We start from the raw sequence: 25,555 nt of genomic DNA, 5'->3' as shown, positions 1-25,555 counted from the left end.
TCTCAAAAAAAGAGAAAGACTCGCAATGTTTATCCATTATGTAATGTCTGTGCTTTTGTGGAAATTTTACCGAAACAAATGGAGGAAGTTTGCCCGTCAAGCTAGTGGACAATAAATCCTGTGCTGTTTAGACACAGGCCTGTCTGCCCTCACCTTAAAAACCAATACATACACGTTTGCCGGAAAATATTTTTTCAGGTGGTACATTAATAAAATTGATAGAAATATGTACTGCTCTTCTAAAGCATGCTACAAATTAACAATGGATTGCATTCAACCAAGCTGTCAAACCTGATTCATTGCAATCGATGAACATGATCAAATAAGGTCCATGGATTACAGCAGGTCTACTGTGAGTAGGATGACTTGGTTGGATAAAATCCAAACTACATTGCAAACGGTTTTCTTTTTGTAAAAGCCCACTTTCTAGAAAAGCTTGCATCTAGCAGCTTATACTGTTTCTACAACTGGAGAAAAATCTGAAGACTTCTGAATAGACCAAGTTGGGAACTTCCATTATTTTCCAAGGGGAAAATGCTTGGGGATTTCATCTGTTTTGCAATCTGTGTAAAAGTGTAAGGCTGGAGATATCTACTGAAGAAGCTACTTTAAAGAGTCATGGCTTCACCCCAGAGAGTTCAGGGAGATGCAGTTTGTTAAGGATGCTCAGAGTTCTTAGGTGTTATGTACTGAGTTGAATAGGATCCAAAATGCAGCAGTCTGATTGGTCCTAGAACAATAGGATTCAGAATGCAGCAGTCTGATTGGTCCTCCAGGTGGAAGTGAATCCACAACCTGATTGGCCTACAGGAGAATCCCGGAATTAGCCAATCACGTGGGGCCCATTGTGTAAATAATGTATATAAAGCAGTCATTCTGGGGGAACTTCCATTCCTCCTCACCACTATGAGCTGAATAAAGAGTATGAAATCCACTCTCGACTCTGAGTATATTTCATTAGGAGACGCCTATTTCCCTCACAAAACTACAATTCTCAGAGAGGTATAAGAATCAATCCCTCTTCAAAGGCAAAGAATCTTGTTAATGTGAGTATTATCTGGATCAGCACCAGGATTGTGTAGAGAGGAGCACAGGCTAATGCAATTTCAGTTGTTGAGTCTTCCTATGTACCTGGGAGCAAAATCTTGATTTTAGCAAAAGTCTCCCATTAACCAACAACACAACCAGAATCATGCCCCGGGTCCTGCTTTTTCTTAATGGTGCTTTGCTTTTTGGCCTGGGTGGAAATAGGGCTGGGTGCTTAGGTCTTGCTATAATTAAGTTTTCTAAATCTCATTTCCTTTTCAGAGGAGAGAAAACATATTGTTGTGAGTAAGCTCCGGACGTGGTAACGAGTCCCTGGCAGGTTAGTTTGTTCTGACAGATGCATAACTTTTAAGGAAACTTTTTACCATCTTTTCTGCCCTTCATCGTGGTTTTTATTGCAATTACAGCAATGAGGCTGATGTCCGTGCCAAAGGTAACACACATACATTTTTTAATGAGTTGACACAAACTTCCTGGAGAGGAGGAATAAATTCATTTGCTGAATATTTCTGAGCCATACCTAACAGGTTATTAAAGGGCAAGAGGATATGGCCCTAACAAAGTTTGTTCCCATTTTCTTTCCCCGTACAAATTCACAGAGGTAAAGTGGAGTTAGAATAGGCAAGATTGCCGACTAAGATACTGTCAGTTATTGCTAATCCGAAGCATATGCTATGGGCCACGCCACTTCCTAGATTACTTACCTATACAGGAAGGTCTAAGAGCTTGTTGCTATATAAAACTTTTCCCCTCTCAAAGTCTTAATGTTTGTGGGCATTTCCTTTGAACTCAGTCAACCACAATGATTCATTTCCAGCGAAGGCCACTCATTGAAATCAATGAGTACTTAATTTTATTTAAAGGCAGCTAGCAAAGTACAGCCAAATAAAACTAGTCACTCTCAATACTGGCTAATTACGTAAAGAGATTTCAAAAGCTGTCAAAAGAGGGGACCAAATCCCAAAATGGTGTAACGCAATTGGAGCCAAAGGAGCTCTTTTGCTGCATTGCAACAGCGAAGTTTCCAGTGCTTCGCCCAAATACCACAGCGTTCTCTCTCCCTGTGCCTGAAATCATTCCCTTAGCCAGAACAAAGCAATTTCTGAGTCCCAGGTTGCTTAAAATGAGGTCTGTCGCTGGCCTGTGAGTCCCACCTCAGGTATGGATGGAGAACTGTTGGCCCAAAATTGTCACCGAAGAACGTTCACCTGGCCATATAGGCTTTACCTTGTCCTTCCTACAAAATTAATCATTAACCTCGCATAGACTTTTTGAATGAAATACACAAACACACACACACTGTTTTTCTGGGTGTTATACTGGATTGGACGAAGTGAATATTGTTTTTATATAGCGGACAGATGAAGAACTGGGAGTTGTTTATTTTCTGAATCTTATTTTGCTATCTTTCTCTTTTAACCTCTTTTTGACTCTTTTTAAAAAGTTCTTTCTCTCCCCCCCCCATTTCTTTCACCCTTCCCCCCTTTTTGTATTTTTACAGTGGTACCTTGCTTCTCAAACTTAATCCATTCCGGAAGTCCGTTTCAAAACCAAAGCATTCCAAAACCAAAGTATGCTTTCCCATAGAAAATAATGCAAAATGGATTAATCCATTCCAGACTTTTAAAAACAACCCCTAAAACAGCAATTGAACATGAATTTTACTATCTAATGAGACCATTGATCCATAAAATGAAATGAGACCATTGATCCGTTCTGTGATTCTCTTCGTCTAGCGGTTTTTTCGTCTTGCGAAGCAAGCCCATTGACGGATTAGCGGATTAGCGCAATTAGCGGCTTTTAGCGGCTTATTGGCTTATCGGATCAGCTGATAAGCGGCTTAGCGGCTTAGAAAAAGGGGGGGAGGAAAAAAAACCCGCAGGAACTCGCAAGACATTTTCGTCTTGCGAAGCAAGCCCATAGGAGATTCGTTTTGCGAAGCACCTCCAAAACGGAAAACTCTTTCGTCTAGCGAGTTTTCCGTCTTGCGAGGCATTCGTCTTGCGGGGCACCACTGTACTGCAGTCGCAGAATCAATCAGTCAGTAGCTGATAGTACCACATAGTCACAAAAACAAAACAAAAAAGCCGCAAAAACAAAAATGCAAAATAAATAGCAAAAACAGAGAGACCTCAGCGTAACACTCAAAACGGAAGTGTGGCACTCAAACTGTCAGCATAACACTCAAGACAGAAGTGTGGCACTCAAGAAGGAAGCACAACACTCAAAACGGAGCATGTTTGGCTTCCGAAAAAAGTTTGCAAGCCGGAACACTTACTTCCAGGTTTGCAGTGTTTGGGTTCCAAGTTGTTTGAGTACCAAGGCATTTGAGAACCAAGGTACCACTGTATTGTATTTAGATAAAAGTCTTGGTTTGGTTAAAATAAAGGAAAATATATTAAGTTTTGTATTTTTCTCTATAAACCTTAATAAAATTTATTTTAAAAATAAATTAAACAAGGGGCATTGAAAAAGACAATTCTGCTCCACATGTCTCAATTTCACTTGAGCAGTAAGTCTGCATGCATTCTGCTCTGCCAATCCAAATGGGGTCTTTCTGAATGCATGTTTTTTCCTCTGCCATCCCAATTGATGATGTAACACTATCTGATGATGTTTGAGACACAACTGCCATATCTTTATTATAAAGCCAAGTTGGGTGTGCCTTTTCTGGTTTCTCTATTATTGACTGTTATGAAGTTTTCAAGTATGAAAACTGCTCAAATGTATTTTCCAAATAACAACAACAATTGATTGGCTTTTGCGAACAACATGTTTGCATACACTCTGTGGTACAAGAAGAGGTGTGTCCATATAGGTGACATATAGGTATTTCATATAGGTGACAAAGAACACTAGATAAGTGGCCTAAGCTATAGCTTTCAACAGATTTAACTGCGACAAAATAATCAGTAAGGGTTAGAGGAAAAATATGAATGAGGAAGGAAAAAGGTGTGTGAAGTTCTTTGGAACAAACATAGTAAATGTATGAAAAATAAAATATAAAGGAATCTTCTAGCTTAGTATTTGAAAAATAAGCAAACCAATCTTCACACACACACGGATTCCATCTAAGTTTCTATTTTTGCGCTTCCCCTAAAAATCACATCTTTGTTTATGTCTAAATTCTCTAGCGGCCAGTCATAAATCTCCAAAGTAGTGGTAATGGAGATTTCTAATAACATATTATCAATCTATTCAATAGAAAACCAAAGACTCTGGAAAGCCCAGTATGTAGCCGAAATAACTCCTAGGATCTGTGTTTTATCCTCTGAATTAACTGATTTTAACAAATATATGGCTTGTTCTACAACTGTCCATAGTATTGGTAAGGTGATTAGTGCAGGTGGAAGACACCAGCCTAGTTTGCAGGTAAAGGTAAAGGACCCTGGGTGGTTAAGTCCAGTCAAACGCAACTATGGGGTTGTGGCGCTCATCTTGCTTTCAGGCTGAGGGAGCAGGCGTTTCTCCACAGACAACTTTCCGGGTCATATGGCCAGCAAAACTAACCACTTCTGGCACAACGAGACACTGCGACAAGCATCAGAGCGCACGGAAACGCTGTTTACCTTCCTGCCGCAGTGGTACCTACCATATTTTTTGCTCTATAAGACTCACTTTTTCCCTCCTAAAAAGTAAGGGGAAGTGTGTGTGCGTCTTATGGAGCAAATGCAGGCTGTGCAGCTATCCCAGAAGCCAGAACAGCAAGAGGGATCGCTGCTTTCGCTGCACAGCGATCCCTTTTGCTGTTCTGGCTTCTGGGATTCAGAATATTTTTTTTCTTGTTTTCCTCCTCCAAAAACTAGGTGCGTCTTATGGTCTGGTGCCTCTTATAGAGCGAAAAATATGGCATTTAGCTACTTGCATAAACGTGCTTTTGAACCGCTAGGTTGGCAGGAGCTGGGACAGAGTGATGGGAGCTCACCCCATCGCGGGGATTCGAACTGCCGACCTTCTGATCAGGAAGCCCAAGAGGCCCAGTGGTTTAGACCACAACGCCACCCGCTAAGCCAAACCATGGCCAAGTGGGGAGGCAGCAGGAGGCAGGCCCTGGGGAGGTGAGGTGGGCTCCCCGGAGGCAGCGGCAAGGGTGTGGCGTGCTGCAGCGCCAGCAAGTCCCTCGTGCCGGGCCCGTCCTCGCCCGTGGCTGCAGCCATTTCCCCAGCGCAGTGGGCAGTGGCAGTGGCCGAGGCAGGCAGGCAGGGCCGCTGACTACGTACCGCTAACCTCTGGGGCGGGGAGGTGGATGGGCAGGCGGGGAGAGGTCTCAGCGGGTGGGCAGGAAGAGGCCCGGGCTGCCCAGGTGGTGCGCTTGTAGTCGGGCAAGGAGGCCGCAAGCAGGAGACGGGGCACACGGGGTCCAGAGCACATGGGTAATCTCTCTCCTCTGCAATCCCCTCCCGGCCCCAGGCAGGCCGGATCCAGCCCGCGAACCATAGTTTGAGGACCCCTGATCTAGTCCAACCCCCTGCAATGCAGGAATATGCAGCTGTCTCATATGGGGATCGAACCTGCAACCTTAGCTTTATCAGCACCATGCTCTACCCTATCGATCTATCCAGGCAGATCTTGGCTGTGAAAGCAGAAAGCAGGACTACATGAGGTTTTGTCTAATCCAACAAGGCTCTTCTTAGGTAAACGCTGCAGATCATGGAAAGAACGGCACTCAGAAGGCTATTCTGAAAATCCACGAGTTTTCCCTAAAACAGCAATTTATTCCTTTTTTGGAGACAAGGCATTTTCGTTTTTCTTCAATTCTGTACTGAGGAAAACAACCAGAACCACAGCTATACGCTCAAATCCTTAAAAGCTTCTTATCACTAGGTTATTGTCCCCTTAACATCCATATCCTTCAAAACAGCATGCTAGACAGGAATATTTAGGGGAAAAGAGGAAGTATTACTCGCTGTTTCTACTTACCAACAGAATCGAAATTGAGAAAATCTATAGTAGTCGCTAGTGTAGCGTCATCTAGGTGCAGTACGACAGATGCCAAACGTAACATGAAGTGTTTTATTCTGTCTGGGAGAAACGATGTGAAGTAGGAAACCATGTACAAGGGATAACGAAACCAGGTGAGCAGGGGTGTCATGATCTTGCCTTGTGGGGACTCAGCCATACGTTCCACTGTTGGAAACAGCAGCAGACTGCGGAGAATCTGGAAAGACATGAAAGGGAAAATGGTCAAACAACGTGCGACTCAGAGAAAAGGCAGAATTTGACTAGTTCACACTCCCACTGCCCCAGCTGAATATATTCCTGAATGGAAGCTTATTCTGCAATCCTACATACTCTTACCTGGGAGTAAGCACCATTGAGCTCAATGGGACTTACGTCTGAGTAGACATGCATGTCACTGCGCTGTAAAGTAGCAAAAATCTCAAACTTCCTCCCTAGAGTCACTAAGGTTTCTTCCAGTCTTGAGATAACAGTGGGTCACAGTGCCTCTTTGAGTTCTTAGAAACAAACCCTTCCCAAACTCGATTCACTTTTCCCTAGGAAACTATGTACCCTCTGCAACCAGAAGTCAAGGTAAAGGTAAAGGGACCGCTGACCGTTAGGTCCGGTCGTGAACGACTCTGGGGTTGCGGCGCTCATCTCGCTTTACTGGCCGAGGGAGCCGTTTGTCCACAGACAGTTTTTCTGGGTCATGTGACCAGCATGACTAAGCCGCTTCTGGCAAACCAGAGCAGCGCACGGAAACACTGTTTATCTTCCCGCCAGAGCAGTACCTATTTATCTACTTTCACTTTGATGTGCTTTCGAACTACTAGGTTGGCAGGAGCTGGGAACAAACAATGGGAGCTCACCCCGTCGTGGGGATTCGAACTGCCGACCTTCTGATCAGCAAGCCCTAGGCTCTGTGGTTTAGATCACAGCGTCACCTGCTTCCCAGAAGTCAAGGTACAAACATGAAAACAACTTTCTTGTCCATGGGGCCACGAGTGCAGATCACCCCTTCGAGGGTTTGAAAAAGGGCTTCCTCCACTATTTTACTGAATTCTCTTTCCTTGATCTAAGCCAGGGGTCTGCAACCTTTAAGACAAAAAGAGCCACTTAGACCCGTTTCCGAAAAAACAACAACTGGGAGCCGCAAAAACATTGCAACATTTAAAACAAATATAACACTGCATATATTGTTTCTGGCCTTAATGCTATATATACAGGATCGTGCAGTCAGCTGTCAATCTCAAGAAAAAAGGACAAATTAATAGCTAATTAAAATATTTAATTTACAACCAGGTAACCATGTTAATGGGACTTTTGCTCCTGAACCTCAGTGCTCAGTGTCTGCACATCAGGGCTGTAAGACGTCACCTTCATTTTCACACAGGCTTGCAAGCTGTCATCTGTGAGGCGTGATCAGTGTTTGTTTTTAATATAGTTCATGTTGGAGAAGACCTGCTCACATACATATGTGGAAGAGACCACAAGGGCCATCGAGTCCAACCCCCTGCCAAGCAGGAAACACCATCAGAGCACTCCTGACATATGGTTGTCAAGCCTCTGCTTAAAGACCTCCAAAGAAGGAGACTCCACCACACTCCTTGGCAGCAATTCACCAAACTTTCACCTGCTTAAGTTTAAAAAGGGGCTTCAAGCAACTAAAAAGGGGCTTCAGGCAACTAACTCCACGTGGAATTCCACGCGACCGCGACTGCATAATCAATGCCACAAAATGCCAAAGAAAATTAACCAGGGCCCCAGTGAACCATAAATCATAATCAGTGCCTGATGTAAATAATAATTAATAATGAGGGCCCAATGTCATCCTCGTCATTATAAAAATAATCCCTCTCTTCGTGCCGCCCAGCCTCCCAAGAAAAAACCCCCACTTCAAACGGTCACAAAGCACAAATTCCACGCGACCGCGACTTGCTATGCCCAATAATCAATGCCCCCAAATGCCATAGAAAATTAATCAGGGCCCCAGTGTACCATAAATCATAATCAGTGCCTGATGTAAATAATAATTAATAATGAGGCATTCATCATTATAAAAATACCGTATTTTTCGCCCCATAGGACACTCCGTCCCATAGGACACACCTAGTTTTTTGGGGGGGAAATAAAGGGGAAAAATTTCCCTTTATTTCCCCCCCAAAAGCAGGTCGGGGAAACTGAACCAGGTCGAGGAACAGCGGGATGGCGGCGCTGCGCCTCCCTGCTGTCCCCCGAGCTTGTGGGGCTGGCCGATGTCTGCCCCGCGCGAGGGACGCTCTGCATCAGGGCGCCCCCCCTGCGGGGCGGCAGGCTGCTATCCGCAGCGTGGGGAGCCTTGCCGGGAAGTCCGGCAAGGCTCCCCACGCTGCGGATGTCTGCCTGGCGAGGGGGACGCTCTGCTTTACGGCGCCCCGCCCGCCGGGCGGCAGGCTGCTCACCTCCGCCCCTCGCCTCCGCCCCTCGCCTCCGCCCCTCGCCACCGCCCCTCGCCACCGCCCCGGAGCCGCAGCAAAGGCTTTAAAGAGCCACATGCGGCTCTGGAGCCGCAGGTTGCCGACCCCCGATCTAAGCAAAATCCCCTTCTTCAACATAGTAACTCAAAATTCTGAAATACAGTCAGAAAAAATAATCATTATAATGTATTTTTCTTTTATTGTTATCAATTTTTTCAATTTGTTCCACAGACTCTTGCCAAATAAGAGCTTCAGAATTCCTAGCTGGTGACAGTCAAAGCTTTGCCCCTGGTAAATCCAGCCAATAGTAGCCTTCCTTACACCTAAGTAAGCACGGCATGCAAATATCGGAGCGAGGGATCGCTTGACCATGTCCATCGGAATGACTTGGGAAAACTGGCAGTCAGGGAAAGGCAATCCATGTTATCAGGGGTTGCTGGTACCAAGGACAGATTGCTCATCAAAGCTTCGGCAGCCACAATCATGCATGTGCACATGGTGTGTTTATGCGTGTCTATTCTATAAGAGCAAACTGTTTTGAATATGAAATAGAAAACATATGTGGGTGTGCAGATCATTTCCCTCTCATTGAAGGGAATGCAAAGCCCTGCTTTTGTTACGAGCTGACTGGCAGGTGGTTGAAAACGCTTGGAGACTGATATGAAATTCTTAACGTTTGCAGATTTCAGAATCTGCACGAATGTTTTGTTTTAGAGTGCCTGGGACCACCCAGCCAGATGGGTGGGGGTATAAATAATAACATTATTCTTATTCTTATTGTTATCTTGGACTCTTCGCTTGAGACCACCACCTTGGAGAAATGAACCTATTCAGCTTTTGCCCTTTGCTTCCTCTCCTGCCCATTCATCAAATGTTGGGTGGCATGTTCTTCATTGAAAATGTAGTTATAAATAATAATGTCAATTACAGTGGTACCTTGGGTTACATACGCTTCAGGTTACATACACTTCAGGTTACAGACTCCACTAACCCAGAAATATTACCTCGGGTTAAGAACTTTGCTTCAGGATGAGAACAGAAATTGTGCTCCGGCGGCACAGCAGCAGCAGGAGGCCCCATTAGCTAAAGTGGTGCTTCAGGTTAAGAACAGTTTCAGGTTAAGAACGGACCTCTGGAACGAATTAAGTACTTAACCTGAGGTACCACTGTATACTAAATTTTAAGGCTGCATAAACTACTATTTTTGGGGGAGGAGAGCTTGGAGAGAGCAGGGTGGGGCTCCAGGATAACAGAAATTCAGTAGGTATTCTGCTTTGTGGTTCAGCTTTCAAGCATATGGTCTTATAATTAGACAAAATGGAAAACAAAATGGGAAATGTGTGTGCCATATCACGCTTTAGGAGAGAAATATTTTTGAAAGGCTTTCTTCTGTCAGCACAAAGGAGGAGGTCAATTACATCTGAAGAACTCTGTACAACATCCAACACAACACACTGCGTTGATTCTGGATGAAGAAAAATGCATTCTGGAAAGAAAGAAAGAAAGAAAGAAAGAAAGAAAGAAAGAAAGAAAGAAAGAAAGAAAGATATTGAGCTCTCCCTTCTCCCCCCTTTAAGACATCCAACAACTGAAGCAGAAGAATACAGTGCTGTACTGATATTAGATTACATTGTGGTTTTATGCAATTAATGTTAGAAGCAGCTCTGTTTCCGAGGCAGATTTTGTCCTCTTCTTGGACACATCATGGTCTACAGATGGGGGAGTGGCATGCTACACTTACAACTGGGGGAAAACCCAACAGACCTAATCAAAGTAACAAGGACCATCAAACACTGTAAGCAGCTTCAAGAGCCATATTTTCCACGTACAGTGATACCTCGGGTTACATACGCTTCAGGTTACAGACTCTGCTAACCCAGAAATAGTACCTCGGGTACTATTGCTTCAGGATGAGAACAGAAATCGTGTTGCGGCGGTGCAGTGGCAGCGGGAGGCCCCATTAGCTAAAGTGGTGCTTCAGGTTAAGAACAGTTTCAGGTTAAGAACGGACCTCCGGAACAAATTAAGTTCTTAACCCGAGGTACCACTGTATCCGGATCTTTAGCCGACTCCTTCCAATCACAGAAACTTAAATAGAAAACTTATTCTTAATTAATAGCTCACAATGCATCTTGAATGACTGAAGTTAAGAGACTCACGGGCATCCTTTTAACCACGTTCACTGAGAGCCAGTTTGCAGATGATGGAGCTTTTGCACGTCTTCGTCGGGAGAGATTCCATATAAACGGAAGTGGCAAAGTGAGAATTGCCTTTTTATGTGACCTCATAGAAGAGGGCAATGAGGAGGAAAGGCTGACGGGCCTCTTAGGTGTGGGCAGAAAGCTAAGTGATTTAAAATAGATAGGCAAGGAAATGTGTAACCTCTTTTGCTCTTTAACGGTATATGATATATCGGTAAAACAACAGCTGATGGGAAACGGGAATTGAACATAAGGAATAGATTGTGAATTACAGATGCCATGTGAATTATAGATGCCATATCAAGAAGCAAAGGCGGGGGGGAAACCTGAGATATATCTAGGATGAAGAGTGAAAAGTCAACTTTTTTTAAAAAAAAGCTGCACACGAAAGATGATAAGAAGATAGGAAAGGGAAATTAACATAGAAATAATAAGCAATGATTTAGAACAGATAGGCAAGGGGTTGTATTAGGGTATACAATATTGTTTGGTAAATATGCAAGTAAAGGTAAAGGGACCCCTGACCATTAGGTTCAGTCATGGCTGACTCTGGGGTTGTGGCGCTCATCTCGCTTTATTGGCCAAGGGAGCCGCCATATGGCTTCCAGGTTATGTGGCCAGCATGACTAAGCCGCTTCTGGCAAACCAGAGCAGCGCATGGAAACATTGTTTACCTTCCCACTGGAGCAGTACCTATTTAACTACTTGCACTTTGACGTGCTTTCGAACTGCTAGGTTGGCAGGAGCAGAGACCGAGCAATGGGAACTCACCCCATCGCGGGGATTCAAACCGCCAACCTTCTGATCGGCAAGTCCTAGGCTCTGTGGTTTAACCCATAGCGCCACCCGTGTCCCAAAATATACAAGTAGGAATGGATAAATCAACAGTTGATGGATAATGGGAGTTGAACATAAGGAATGGATCGTGAATCAGGGATAAATGTGCAATACTAAGCGGTAATGGGGGGAAACCAGGAACGCGTCTAGGCGGAAGAGAGAAAAGTCAACTTCTTGTATTAAATTTGATGTAATATGATGTAGCTTGGCATTCATTCATTAAAAAAACTGGAAAAACCAATAAACATCAATAGGCAAAAGAGGTGCAGGCAGAAAGCAAGGGGATGGAAATGCTCAGCGGGGGACAAAAATGGGGGGTTGAGGAGGGTCAGTTGGGGGGGGAGTGAAAAATGTCACTATTTTCACCTGAGTAATGTTGGAGGGTATGAAAGTATAATCCTGAATTGGCAAGGATATATACACATGGCTGGGGTACAGGATCCGTGGGGAGGAATGTAGGTGATTGAGGTCAGGTGGAAATGAAATGCAAAAAGAAAACTGCCAGGAAAGCGCTTTTGGATCACATTTAACTTTAAATAGGAATGATAAAATTTCTATGAAAATATTAATATTTAATGCGTTCCATTTAATTATGAATGCAGCCGGCAATCTACCAGCATACATAAATTCTTGAATACGACATAGCTCTTTCTTCCCCTCTTCCAAGGATGTTTCAAAGATGTGAAGAGGCAAGTAACACACCATTGCGTGTCGTCTCATGTGTGGCTTTGACGCTAGGCTTTGCTATGTGTGTTTTGACTATTCAGTGTACAAATGTTTCACTTAGTACAGTGGTACCTCGGGTTACATACGCTTCAGGTTACATGCGCTTCAGGTTACAGACTCCGCTAACCCAGAAATAGTACCTCGGGTTAAGAACTTTGCTTCAGGATGAGAACAGAAATACGTGCTCCGGCAGCACAGCAGCAGCAGCAGCAGGAGGCCCCATTAGCTAAAGTGGTGCTTCAGGTTAAGAACAGTTTCAGGTTAAGAACAGACCTCCGGAACGAATTAAGTACTTAACCTGAGGTACCACTGTACAAACGTTTCACTTAGTAATCAATATGTTTTGGACCAAATTTTACACCAATTTACACAAATTACACCAAATTTTAGCTTTCTGACTTTAACAAATGCAGCATAACTATTCTGACCTACAGTGATGCCCAAGTGTCTTTGAAGACACTTCTGTTAATCATAGATGTTATATTTCCATCTCATTGCAGATGAGGTCAGAAGACCACGAGTCTATAAAATATCCTAAGCAGATATTTCAAAACGTGATATAGTATTTATTTAATCATGTTCAGAACCCCAAACATTCCTTTAATATTTGCATATTTAGGTCAGCCAGTTAACTGCCACTTCTAACCCCCCCCCAAAGCTTTAAGAAGATTATAGATTACTCTTTCAAACCATTGGGGTGGATCTCAGATCTAGCTCTTCATTTTAACATAAGGAATCTATAGCACCACCTATAGCACCACCTACGTTCTTATGAACCAGTGCAGGATCCCTCACGAGATTCTGAGCCCCTCAGAACTTTAAAAGTCATAGTCTAGGCTTGCTTCTGTTGCCCACACTCATTATTAACGTATTTCCACTGACTGAGAGGCTTCCTAGATGTAGTGGTGTAGTGGTTAAGAGTGTGGTGTAGTGGTTAAGAGCGGTAGTCTCGTAATCTGGGGAACCGGGTTCGCGTCTCCGCTCCTCCACATGCAGCTGCTGGGTGACCTTGGGCCAGTCACACTTCTCTGAAGTCTCTCAGTCCCACTCACCTCACAGAGTGTTTGCTGTGGGGGAGGAAGGGAAAGGAGAATGTTAGCCGCTTTGAGACTCCTTAAAGGGAGTGAAAGGTGGGATATCAAATCCAAACTCTTCTTCTTCTTCTGCCTTGAACTTGAAGCATGGGAGGTCCCAACAAAAAAAATTATAATTTAGGCAGAATATTTGGACTATTTGATATGAATTTGTATAATGTGGAACATTAAATGTGATTTGATTGGATTGTTAAAATGGGAAACTTAATAAAAATGATTAAAAATAATAATGCTTCTGCCTATCTCCTCTGTTTACCAATCAAAATTATCATTGCCAGCAGGTGGCCCCCCTGTCTAGCATCTCTCTTCCATAGAAATGGCTTGGGAAGGGCAATAGATTCTACTGACATTTGCCCTTTTTAATCTGTTAGAAGCCATGGAAGAGAAATAAAGCTAGAAGATTATAACTGAGGCGGGGTGGTAGATGAGAAAACTCAACCCACCCTAAGCCCAACAGAACTATGTGTTCTTCCTGCGGGTGTTCATCTTTTGGAGTCTGCAGGGAGAGATTTCCCTCACAGAACACGTTGTAGAAGAAGCAATCTAGCCAGCCTTGTTTCTGGAGGAACCTTTTAAACTTAAGGTAAGGTAAAGGTAAAGGAGACTCTTGAGAGTCCCATGGACTGCAAGAAGATCAAACCTCTCCATTCTGAAGGAAATCAGCCCTGAGTGCTCACTGGAAGGACAGATCCTGAAGCTGAGGCTCCAATACTTTGGCCACCTCATGAGAAGAGAAGACTCCCTGGAAAAGACCCTGATGTTGGGAAAGATTGAGGGCACAAGGAGAAGGGGATGACAGAGGACGAGATGGTTGGACAGTGTTGTCGAAGCTACAAACATGAGTCTGACCAAACTGCAGGAGGCAGTGGAAGACAGGAGTGCCTGGTGTGCTCTGGTCCATGGGGTCACGTAGAGTCGGACACGACTAAACAACAACAACAAAGGTAAAGGACCCCTGGACAGTTAAGTCCAGCCAAAGGCTGGGTTTCAGCGCTCAGCTCGCTTTCAGGCCGAAGGAGCAGGCATTTGTCCCAGACAGCTTTCCAGGTCATGTGGCCAGCATAACTAAACTGCTTATGGCGCAACAGGACACCGTGACAGAAGCCAGAGCGCACGGAAACACTGTTTACCTTCCCACCACAGCAGTGCCTATTTATCTACTCGCACTGGTGTGCTTTCGAACTGCTAAGTTGGCAGGAGCTGGGACAGAGCAACGGGAACTCACTCCGTCGAGGGGATTCGAACCACCGACCTTCTGATCGGCAAGCGCAAGAGTAAGTGAGGAGAAAGAGTGTGCATGTTTTTTCTCTCTTCATACTGTGCTTTCTCACTTCTCAGAAAAATGGGACAAACAAGGGAGGCGTTCGTGGTGAGTTCCAGCACCCCTTTTTCTAGAAAAATAGCACTGGGGAAGGGGCAGATTTTCTGTCCACTAACCATATCTCACCGATGCCAATCTAGAGGCATTGGGACTGAACTTTAGACCTGCCAAATTACCGAGTTCACTGATGAAACTGAAATGCTCCATCAGACACTAGAGCCAAATAGCTTGTTGGCTCACGCAACGTCAGCAACAGATTCAACGGTGGTTGAGGTTCACTTCCACTCCTGAGGAGGAAATAACTTTGGAGCTTGCTTGCTTGCTTTTGCAGAATAACCTGCTTTGAATTATTGGGGCGGGTGTGCACGCACAAACAGTTAATGTAATCAACATCAACCAACAAGAATGTATGACTTGGATTCCATGCTATGTATGTAACTTGCAGTTCCCAATGAATTTCAGACTTTGATCAAATCAGCTGGCAGGAACAGGAAGCAATCCATTATTTTTATAACTGATGACCCCAGAAAGAAAAGCTTTATCCAAATGCAGCACTTGTAACTGCTGAGCACTGATCCATATAAAAGAAAGAGCCTCTGCATGTAAAACAAAAAGCATAATTTAAAACAGTGTCTCCCAGACAGTTTTTGGACTAAAGTTCCTATCACTCCTGACCACTGGGTCCTGCTAGCTACGGATGATGGGAGTTGCAGTCCAAAAACAGCTGGATATCCAAGTTTGGGAAAGAGATTTAATATAAGACAGCTTGCATGGGGGGGGGGATAACAGTGTGGAAATTTCACAAGCGCTCATAATAGATCACTAGCGATTGCCAACTCTTTGAAGAAACCCGTGGAAACCAAAAAAAGTTGTGTCTGTCAGATATAACACTTAATTTTGATATATTTCCATTCACTTCCATGTCCACCAGCTGTGCTGGCAGCAGGAAAGTCCTTATCTGTCAGGTAAAACCTGATGCAGTTTTAAAAGGTAATGTAATGATGTATTTAGTGCTAGTTTATGGGCCACTTTTGACTTAACGTATCACACAAATCACCTTTTTGTTTAAGGCACATAGAAACCAGTAGGCAACATCACTAGGATCAAGAGTAAACATTTTATTATGAGAGATGTAACATGAAGGCTTCTATATCATAAAAGAACTCCCACGCTGATCCTTTATCAGGTCAAGATTACCGTACATCAAAAGCAAGCTTAAAACCTGACCTTGCCATTTATATAAGCTTGTAATTATATAGACTGGAATACAATAAACCAATCACACCAGTTAGAGAACAAACAAATGACTTCACAATGAATCCAGTCAGTCCCACAAATGCACTGCACCTTTACTACTACTACTACTACTACTACTACTACCACAACAACTACTACTATTAAAATTTGAATAGCTCCCTATACCCTTAAGTCTCAGGGCAGTTCACAACATAAAATCACAATATAAAACACAAAATACATAATGAAAACAAGAAGAATTCAACAATCCCCATTCCCCAACCCATTTTGAAAGGGCATTGAATGTCCAGCCCAAAGCCTGGTTAAAGAGGAACGTTTTTGCCTGGCGCCTAAAGGTGTATAATGAAGGCACCAGGCGAATCTCCCTGGGGAGAGCATTCCACAGATGAGGAGCCACTGCAGAAAAGGCCCATTCTTATGTTACGACCCTCTGGACCTCTCATGGGAGAGGCACATGAAGAAGGGCCTCAGAAGATGATCTCAGGGTCCAGGTAGGTTCATATGGAGAGGGGCAGTCATTGAGTTGTTGTGGTCCTTCTGTTCCACAGCCTAACCCTTACCTCCCATGGTCACAGCTACACCAACTATTCCTCACTAACAGATGTTCAAGAGCAGGCTTGAGTAAGGGAAGTAACCTGAAGTTTCATCTCACCCCTTACTAATCCAGTAGTTCAGGTCAACAGGCCTATGGGCCAGTAACCACATCTGCCACCCAGAGTACAGAATGGAGAAGCAAGCCATATACTTACCCTTCCTGAGCAAGGGGTTATCTAATGGACATTAAAGGGCATGCAGCTTCTTACATATTAAAGGAACTAGGCACCATGCCATTATTTATTTAGTCTATTCTATTGGGGTCTGGGTGTTTAACTTTCTGTGTGCATTTTTAGTGATAATTTTATTTCTTTATTTGGGTTTCCCCTACCATCAAGCAGCATCTAAATTTTATGAAATAAATAAACATGCCGTTATTTCACTGTGCATGGAAGATGCATGCCAGGGCCATGTGTTGCAAGGCACATAGTACACAGCAGATTTTACAAAGCTCACAGCAAACCGTTTGAATAACTTTTCTTGTTTTTTACGAATACTCCTTTAATATCAAATTAAACTACTGGCATATCTCAGCGCTTGCTCTCTCTCCTGTGAGCCTTTGAGGCTATAAATTCCTTGTACTCGCTTGTCTTCTCTTTTACATGCGATACGAGAAACAAGCTGAATGGTGTCTCTGTGTAAATAAATAAATCAATACCACCCCATAAGCATAAATTGAAAAATTGCATTTGCATCTGGGTCCGTACGCTAGGCTATCAAGACATGTTTATAAACAATAAGTCAGCCCAACTTTACTCTGCCAATGAGTGATGCAAATCTTAATGTGCTCAGAACATGTTCATCCAACTAAAGAAACCTTGTTTGTTTTTCGAAAGCAATCAGCGAAGATTTCCATGCAAAGAGAAACATTTACTACTGTTAAGGCAGGCCAAACCAGTTAACGGACTTAGTCATTCTCAATTATTCACCCCGTCGTTCCCCTTGTGTTTCTAGAAGGTGCAGCTATTTGTTTTTCTTTCAGCCCATCTTTGTACAATATGTAAAACTTAGATTAGATCTCTTGGGATCCCCTTAGGACATACACACCTGTGTTTCAGCAGACCTCTGACAATACATTTGCTACCCTGCGCTAGCATCACTTGAAAGAAAGAAAAAAACATTTGGCACAAAATCAACTCCCTTGGAATCTGACAGAAAGCCTGAAAGGTTTCCATTCTTATTTCAGTATTAAGTTAAAACGACTATGATTTATTTCACAGAAGAAACAAATCTTCTGTTGGAAAGGCTTCCTTGCAAACCACAAATGTGTTTTGTAACTAAACCAAAGGAGATATGCTGCGTTTTGGCATTACAACCTAGCTTTACTTAGTGATACCACAGAAACTCGAAATCAGGCAGTTCGTAAGTCGAACTTTGCAGGCTCACAATTCCTAAATGTATGTTGAACCCTGGCTTTATTCCCAGAAACTTTATATATATTTTTGTTTTTCAAACCAATATGGGTTTTGAGCTAATGTATATTTTATCTGCCTGTGTGGCACACAAACTCACCATTTTTGTGCATGTTCATATGTTAACTGCTGTAACCCTTTACTTTATGAAGGAAATGGAAAAAGTTGTTTGCACTTGTTCTGTCTCTGCAACCTAAAACACTCCCCTTAAAATCCTATTTCACTGGATGCTGGAACTAGACACCCTCCCATTCACTCTAAACAGAGGAAAGATGCAAAAAGCTGCTCTCTAGGGTAGCTGAGTCGGTAGAGCACGAGTTTCTCAAACTTGGGTTTCCGGCTGTTGTTGGACTACGATGCCCATCATCCCTGGGCACTGCTCCTGCTAGCTAGGGATGATGGGCATTGTAGTCCAACCACAGCTGGAAACCCAAGCGTCAGAGCCACTGGACTGGGGTGTGGCAGGAGGTTCATCTTGCCTACTGGCGACCTATACAGCAAAGATTCCCTCTGATCCCTTGCGGGTTGTCAGCAGTCATCGAACCTTGGTGATGCAGCACAAGGCATAGGCACAGTGCAGAATAAGCCTGCCATTAAAAATAGGATTAGAAGTCATGCTTTTAACAGCCCGTGTGGAAAAAGAACTGTGTTTTCCTAAAATCTCACAGTAAAGCAAAGTTTGCTTTCCCATCCCAGAGGGCCATGTCACTGCTCTGATTAACAGTCAGAAACAACATTTTGCATTTGGTCAATGTTTGTGGACACGGTCCACGAGCTACAGATAGGCACCCCTCAGAAGAATTTCCTAATTGCAGCCACTAAATTCCTTTTATTCCCCCTGCAGTGAAATTTCACCTTTCCATGAATGCAGTGCTTCAGCAAATGCCAAAGCAACTTTTCAAGGTTCCAACTCGAGCACCTGTAGCAAGATGCTTAATACTCCCCTTGCTTTACGCAAAAGGGAAAACCAAACATGTTCTCTTCACAATGCAATCAAGTGTGGTGGTGTATGTTCTTCTTCACGTAAGCGAGAGAAATGGAGTAACTGGTACTATTATCTACCGGCACCAATAGCAGAACTCGGTACCTAAGTTTAAGTTTGCATCAACATTTGAAATACGCACACGAAAAATTCCATTACAATAAATCTAAGTTTAGAATTAAATATTCAGCTTTATAGCATAGATCCTATTTTTGGGGTTCCCATAGGCATCTGGTCTGGCCGATGAGAAAACAGGATGCATGAAGGAAACAAATCTAACCAGGGCAGAGAGGGTGAAATGGCTGCTGGGTGATACTGATGACCCTGTGACTTATAAGGTGGCTCTCTGTGCCTTGGCAGCTAGGAAGATTAGAAAGAAAGAACTGGATGGGATGGCGGTCAGTTGCAAAGGGGACTCAGAGATGTAATTTGCACATTTGAGAATTACTTGTTATTCTGTGTAATAAGAAAATTTGGTGGATTTGACCATGGTTTTATTGCATATGTAGTGATTGCTGTTTTGTTTTTTCGTCTTTGGATGATGCCATGCTCTTTGGCAAGAGCAATAAAATTTTATCTCATGGGAACAGGACGCTGGACTAGATGAATCTCTAGTGAAACTCTAAAATTGTACTGAGTCCATGAGCCGTGGGCCTGATCCAGCACGTTCCATTCTTAGGTTCTGGATAATGGCTGATGGATATGATAAAAGCCAAATCAAACCAGAAGGCCTTGCACTCCTAAGAACCTTTCAAATGAGAAAGTAGGCGTTTTATGGCAATCCATCAATCAAAACCATTCAAAACATGTTGAGACGCTATATTGAGATGTTAGAGAATGCCCTGGGTTGAAATGATATATGAGAAAGAAAAAAGAAATCTTTGTGAGTATAAGGAAATATTTTAAATATATATTTCATGATCTCTCTGCAGAAAAGGGGAAAAAAGCTTAAATAGGTCTGCACAAATGTCCTCCTTCCCTATCAAGGCCAATTTCCTCCCAGTGTTTCTAACTAACATGCATATAAAGGCCTCAGGTAAAGAGTACATGCATCTTTCATCTGAGGACAACTATACTGAGAACAACATCACCATGAGGAATATTTAAAATAAATTGGAATCATTCGTTTGCTTTGATTGCATTTTCTCATTTGCCTGAGTTGGCCCGTTGCCTCCTGCACTTGCAAAATCTGCTCTCCAACACCTTGCAAAGCTTCTTGAGCAAGGAACAGGCAAGCAAAAAAATTGTGTGGGATTTATACACCCACCTATAAACTAAGCAGATAGGACTGCGATGAGCAGGGAGAAGATATATGCATTAATAAGCTGCCACATTTCCTTCACCCTCCTCTCTGTTGCAGATATATATATATATATATATATATATATATATATATATATATATATGCAGGTTTTGGTGTCTTCGGGTGTCTTCCCGTGTAAGAGTCGGGGTGTCTGTGCGACGTTTCGACGAGGTCTCACTCGTCATCTTCAGGCTGGTGCTTTCGGCTTCTTGTTACTGGAACAGTAACAAGAAGCCGAAAGCACCAGCCTGAAGATGACGAGTGAGACCTCGTCGAAACGTCGCACAGACACCCCGACTCTTACACGGGAAGACACCCGAAGACACCAAAACCTGCATTCCTATACCCGTGAAAATCTACGAAAGCAAATATATATATATATATATATATATATATATATATATATATGCTTTCGTAGATTTTCACGGGTACAGGAATGCAGGTTTTGGTGCATTCCTGTACCCGTGAAAATCTACGAAAGCATATATATATATATATATATATATATATATATATATATATATATATGTATATGTATATATATATGTATATATATATATATATATATATATATATATGCAGGTTTTGGTGTCTTCGGGTGTCTTCCCGTGTAAGAGTCGGGGTGTCTGTGCGACGTTTCGACGAGGTCTCACTCGTCATCTTCAGGCTGGTGCTTTCGGCTTCTTGTTGCGGCGGCGCTGGCCAGACGCGGGGCTCCCCGTCCGTCGTCGCCTCGGGCGCAGAGACTCCCTCGCGGCCTGGCTCGCTCCGGCGCCGCCTCACGAGCAAGCCGAAACGTCGCTGTTGCTGGCGAGGGAGGAAGCGGCCACCATGTTCCTTTCGGCCCCGCCAGCGGCTGGAGGCGGATCCGAGTTTCGGCTTGCTCGTGAGGCGGCGCCGGAGCGAGCCAGGCCGCGAGGGAGTCTCTGCGCCCGAGGCGACGACGGACGGGGAGCCCCGCGTCTGGCCAGCGCCGCCGCAACAAGAAGCCGAAAGCACCAGCCTGAAGATGACGAGTGAGACCTCGTCGAAACGTCGCACAGACACCCCGACTCTTACACGGGAAGACACCCGAAGACACCAAAACCTGCATTCCTGTACCCGTGAAAATCTACGAAAGCATATATATATATATATATATATATGCAGGTTTTGGTGTCTTCGGGTGTCTTCCCGTGTAAGAGTCGGGGTGTCTGTGCGACGTTTCGACGAGGTCTCACTCATCATCTTCAGGCTGGTGCTTTCGGCTTCTTGTTACTGGAACAGAGCAGAGTCTGGTGTTTGAGTTCTTATAAATACTGTTGAGGGGTGTGGTGTATAGCCTCCAACGTTCTGGGCAGAGAGGAAGTTCCTAGATTAGTGTGCCTTTTCTTCTTTTGTTCCTTAATTACTTGAGGGATATCTTGGGTGATTTCATGAGTGATATTCTGAATATCACTGGGTGGGTCATTAAGTGTAGATTAGTTGCTTAAGCTTTCGTGCACCCCCCTGCAATCCCTACACAGATCTGGCTGGCACAAGGCACAAAACCATAGCTCGCCCCTATACACGAAGCCAAGCCAGAGCACAACTAAATGCAGCACAGCCATCTTCTCAGAAAAACTCTTCACAAGCTCAATAGGTCAAGACACGAAAGCTTAAGCAACTAATCTACACTTAATGACCCACCCAGTGATATTCAGAATATCACTCATGAAATCACCCAAGATATCCCTCAAGTAATTAAGGAACAAAAGAAGAAAAGGCACACTAATCTAGGAACTTCCTCTCTGCCCAGAACGTTGGAGGCTATACACCACACCCCTCAACAGTATTTATAAGAACTCAAACACCAGACTCTGCTCTGTTCCAGTAACAAGAAGCCGAAAGCACCAGCCTGAAGATGACGAGTGAGACCTCGTCGAAACGTCGCACAGACACCCCGACTCTTACACGGGAAGACACCCGAAGACACCAAAACCTGCATTCCTATACCCGTGAAAATCTACGAAAGCAAATATATATATATATATATATATATATATATATATATATATATATATATAATGCAGTCAGCCTTTAGTGTCTTTCAATAAGCAAACAATAGACCAGTATGCATCTTACAAGTGCAAAGCTGAAATGATGACTGTCTTCACAAACTTCCCATTGTTCTTCTTTGGCAAGTCTGTCACTTAAGGGTCAAACAAGAGCAAACTCAACTACAGCTCAGGGAAAAGGGAGGTGGTAGCCAAACTCAGGTCAACTGCTCCTCTTGGGAAAACTAGCGCGCAACACACAGCATGCTGTCAACGGAAGAAGAAAACACATTCCTCTGCTATATTGCACAGCACACACAATCAAAGCTTCCAACTGGCCGCTTCTGGGCTATCTATTCTTTGTCTGGGGTCAGAGGTAGGAAAACAGAGAGCCATCTTCTACCGTTGGTCTATCTAGCTCAAGATGGTCTACAGATAAGTAGCCCTTAAGATGTTTCTTGACCCCAGCTCCCATCACCCAGACCACTGGTCATGGCAACTGGGATTGATGGCACTTGGTGTTCAACAACATTCAAGCCAAGTTTGCAGGTTCAATGCCTGTATGAGACAGTTGCATATTTTTGCAGTGGCTCGGACTAGATAATCCTTAGATTGCCTTCCAACTCTAAAGTTCTATAATTCTATGATTTGGAGGGTCAAAGGCTCCCTGCTCCTGGTCTACAGGGGGCAGCTCTCCAGCATTTTGGATAGGACTCTTTCACTGCCCTGTTCAGAGATTGCCTGGGATTGAATCTACGGCCTTTTGCTTGCAAATGGTGCATCCTACAATTAAGCCACCCCTCTTCCCATAAACCCAAACAATGGCATTTTACTATGAGGTGAATAATAGGGGCAAGGTCTGCTGTTTTCAAAATGTGTTCCTGGGAAAACCTTGGGAGTCCTGGAAGACTTATCAGACGTTTGGAGCAGCGAAACTAATCCATAGCTGCACAGGTTTTTCAGAGTATGCAAGGCTTTGACCACACGGTGGGGAGGTAACAGGAAGGTTATGCTTCTGGGAGATCAGTAGTAATAGCACAGGAATATAGTGGTGACCTCTGCCTGCTCCCAAGAGCAAAGTGAAGCCTGCAGTGTATATAAAAGAAGGCAGGAAATAATTGCCAATGGGGTTTGGCCAGAAGGAGGCGGAGAAGGAGCAAAAAAGTGAGAAAGCACCAAAGAGTGCCCTTATTGGGGCTTCTTTTCTCTTTCTAGCCTGCTGGGGCATCAGTACCAACCTCTGTGTATGTGATACAACAGTCGTGTATGGGAGCTTCACACACACGGGAATGTACACTCCTTAACCCCTTTCCCTGAAGACAAAGCTCCATGTGTGTGGCAGCCATTCTTAACAATATCTGAAATCCAAGCATCTGGGGTGGCTCAATGCACAAATGAAGAGGTCAGGGGTGGGTGGGTGAGGGAACCTATAGAGATATTTAAAAAAACCAAGCAAAACAAAACCATGTACAGTGGTACCTCAAGTTACAAACGCCCCAGCTTCAGGTTACAAACTCCGCTAACCTGGAAGAGTTACCTCAAGTTGAGAACTTTGCCACAGGATGAGAAAGGAAATCGTGTGCCGGCAGTGCAGCAGCAAGCAAGAGGCCCCATTAGCGAAAGCATGCCTCTAGTTAATAACAGTTTCAGGTTAAGAACAGACCTCCAGAACGAATTACGTTCGTAACTAGAGGTACCACTGTAAATGAAAGTACCCGGGGCACAGTCAGTTTAATTTTAGAATCTCTTACATATTAAGCCAAGTTATTTTGCAATTCCGTATGCCAGAGGTTTTCAACCTTTTTGAGTTTACGGCACCCTTGACCAAGTATATCCTTTCTGTGTCACTCCTATGGGGCTCAGGAGCCCAGTTATGTCACTCCTTGCCTGCAGAGCTGGTAGCCTCTCGCCCTTTTTTGAACACCCTTCCTTGTGGAGTGTTCCCTTAGCCTCCTCTCCTCTGCCCTCTCCCTGGGAGTCCTCTGGGCAGCCAATGCTGCCGCCCCCACTCTCTGAGCTGCCCCCCTGTTCCAAAGGGAGGTGCCTCCTCCCACTGCTCCCCATGGGCCTGGGAAGCACCCCCGTGGCCAGCCCCGAAGGCACTATTCGCCTAGGGAGCTTGTAGCCAGGGCTGCTGCAACAAAGAGCCGCGCAAGCCTTTGGGAGGCAGAGACACAAGAGGGCATCATAGGAGGGAGGGAAGGAAAGAGGGACAGAGGCCAGTGCTGTCTGCAGCACCCCTGACCATCGTTCAAGGGTGCCACAACACACTGGTTGAAAACCACTGCCTTATGCCATGGGCACACTGATCTGATGACCCTGCTCAGTGCTATTTTTCTAAAAAAAGCAGAGATGCCAGAACTCACAATGAATGTCCTCTCTTGTTCACTTATAATGACAATGGCGCCCAACTGAGAGGTGCCGGGTTCTGGTGAGTTCCGGGTGGTGGTGGTGGGGGAGGCCCTGGCCCTGCTTTCATACAAAAGTTGCCCACTTTTTGAGGGGATTTTACATTCAGAGCTAAGTCCCCCGCTAAAGCGGACAACACCATTTTGTGGAGAAAAGGGCCGGTATTCACAACGGTATGATAATATCAACTGCGAAGGGGTTTATATGTCTTAATCAAAAGCAGCAAAAGATTGGAAGAAGACAGAGTGGGGGGGGGGGAGGGAGGGATGGTAGTTTATAGGCTGGAAGATGGGCTTGTGGTATCACAGTTGCACACCTTAAAACTTTCGGTCACTCTCATTACGGAAGTCCGAGAAATAAAGAAAACCAACCATCACTTTCCTGTTGGACCTTGAGCCTCTCCATTGCACCCAATGGAAAAGTTTTCACAATACACTTTTGTAAGGGGAACCAATTCAAGGCAAGTTCTCTTTCACACATGCATGCACTCATCCCATACACCAGTGCGTTCAGTATACATGGTGCTGAGCATTAATAATGCCACACAACTTCCTGTAGATGGGAGTATTGGCCACCGATTAAGCCCTCAAATCAGCGCCATGTTAAATGGCAAGGAGAGAATGCCTTTGTGCATACAAAGAGTGCCTTCCTCACAAAATGAGCACCCTGTGCAGCCTTTTCCCACTCGCAATTAGAACAAAATTACACAGAGAAGCGGGAAGAGAACCATTTCACAACACTAGAAAGTGACACAGCGAAAGACTGAAAAGGACGGGTTTGTTTAGCCTGGGAAAGAGAAAATTGATGCATATATCCAAAAAGCTGCTTTCCGAGTGCTCTTTTGCCGACCTCAGAGCCATACTTAGGTGATCTTGTGTCCCTGGCAGAACCACCCAGATTGCGTCCCCTAGCCACGGATAAATTAGCTCTTCTTTCCACCCCTCCTCCAACCCAGCCCCC

At 44.2% G+C, this 25,555-nt stretch overlaps 1 protein-coding gene across 2 annotated transcripts in view; it reads right to left on the bottom strand.

Moving 5' to 3' along the window:
• LDAH (lipid droplet associated hydrolase) overlaps nucleotides 1-25,555 on the bottom strand; it is a 96,362-nt gene that overhangs the window by 27,329 nt on the left and 43,478 nt on the right. For both annotated transcript variants that reach the window (XM_082215638.1, XM_082215637.1), the window contains one exon: nucleotides 5,968-6,205. In XM_082215638.1, the coding sequence (XP_082071764.1) occupies nucleotides 5,968-6,205 (238 nt within the window). The remainder of the gene's footprint in view (nucleotides 1-5,967; nucleotides 6,206-25,555) is intronic.

This window comes from Podarcis vaucheri (assembly GCF_965113315.1).
Source record: "Podarcis vaucheri genome assembly, chromosome: 3".
In the NCBI taxonomy this organism is placed as follows: domain Eukaryota; kingdom Metazoa; phylum Chordata; class Lepidosauria; order Squamata; family Lacertidae; genus Podarcis; species Podarcis vaucheri.
Note: the sequence above shows the minus strand (reverse complement) of the source record. Positions and strands in the feature narration are given on the sequence as shown.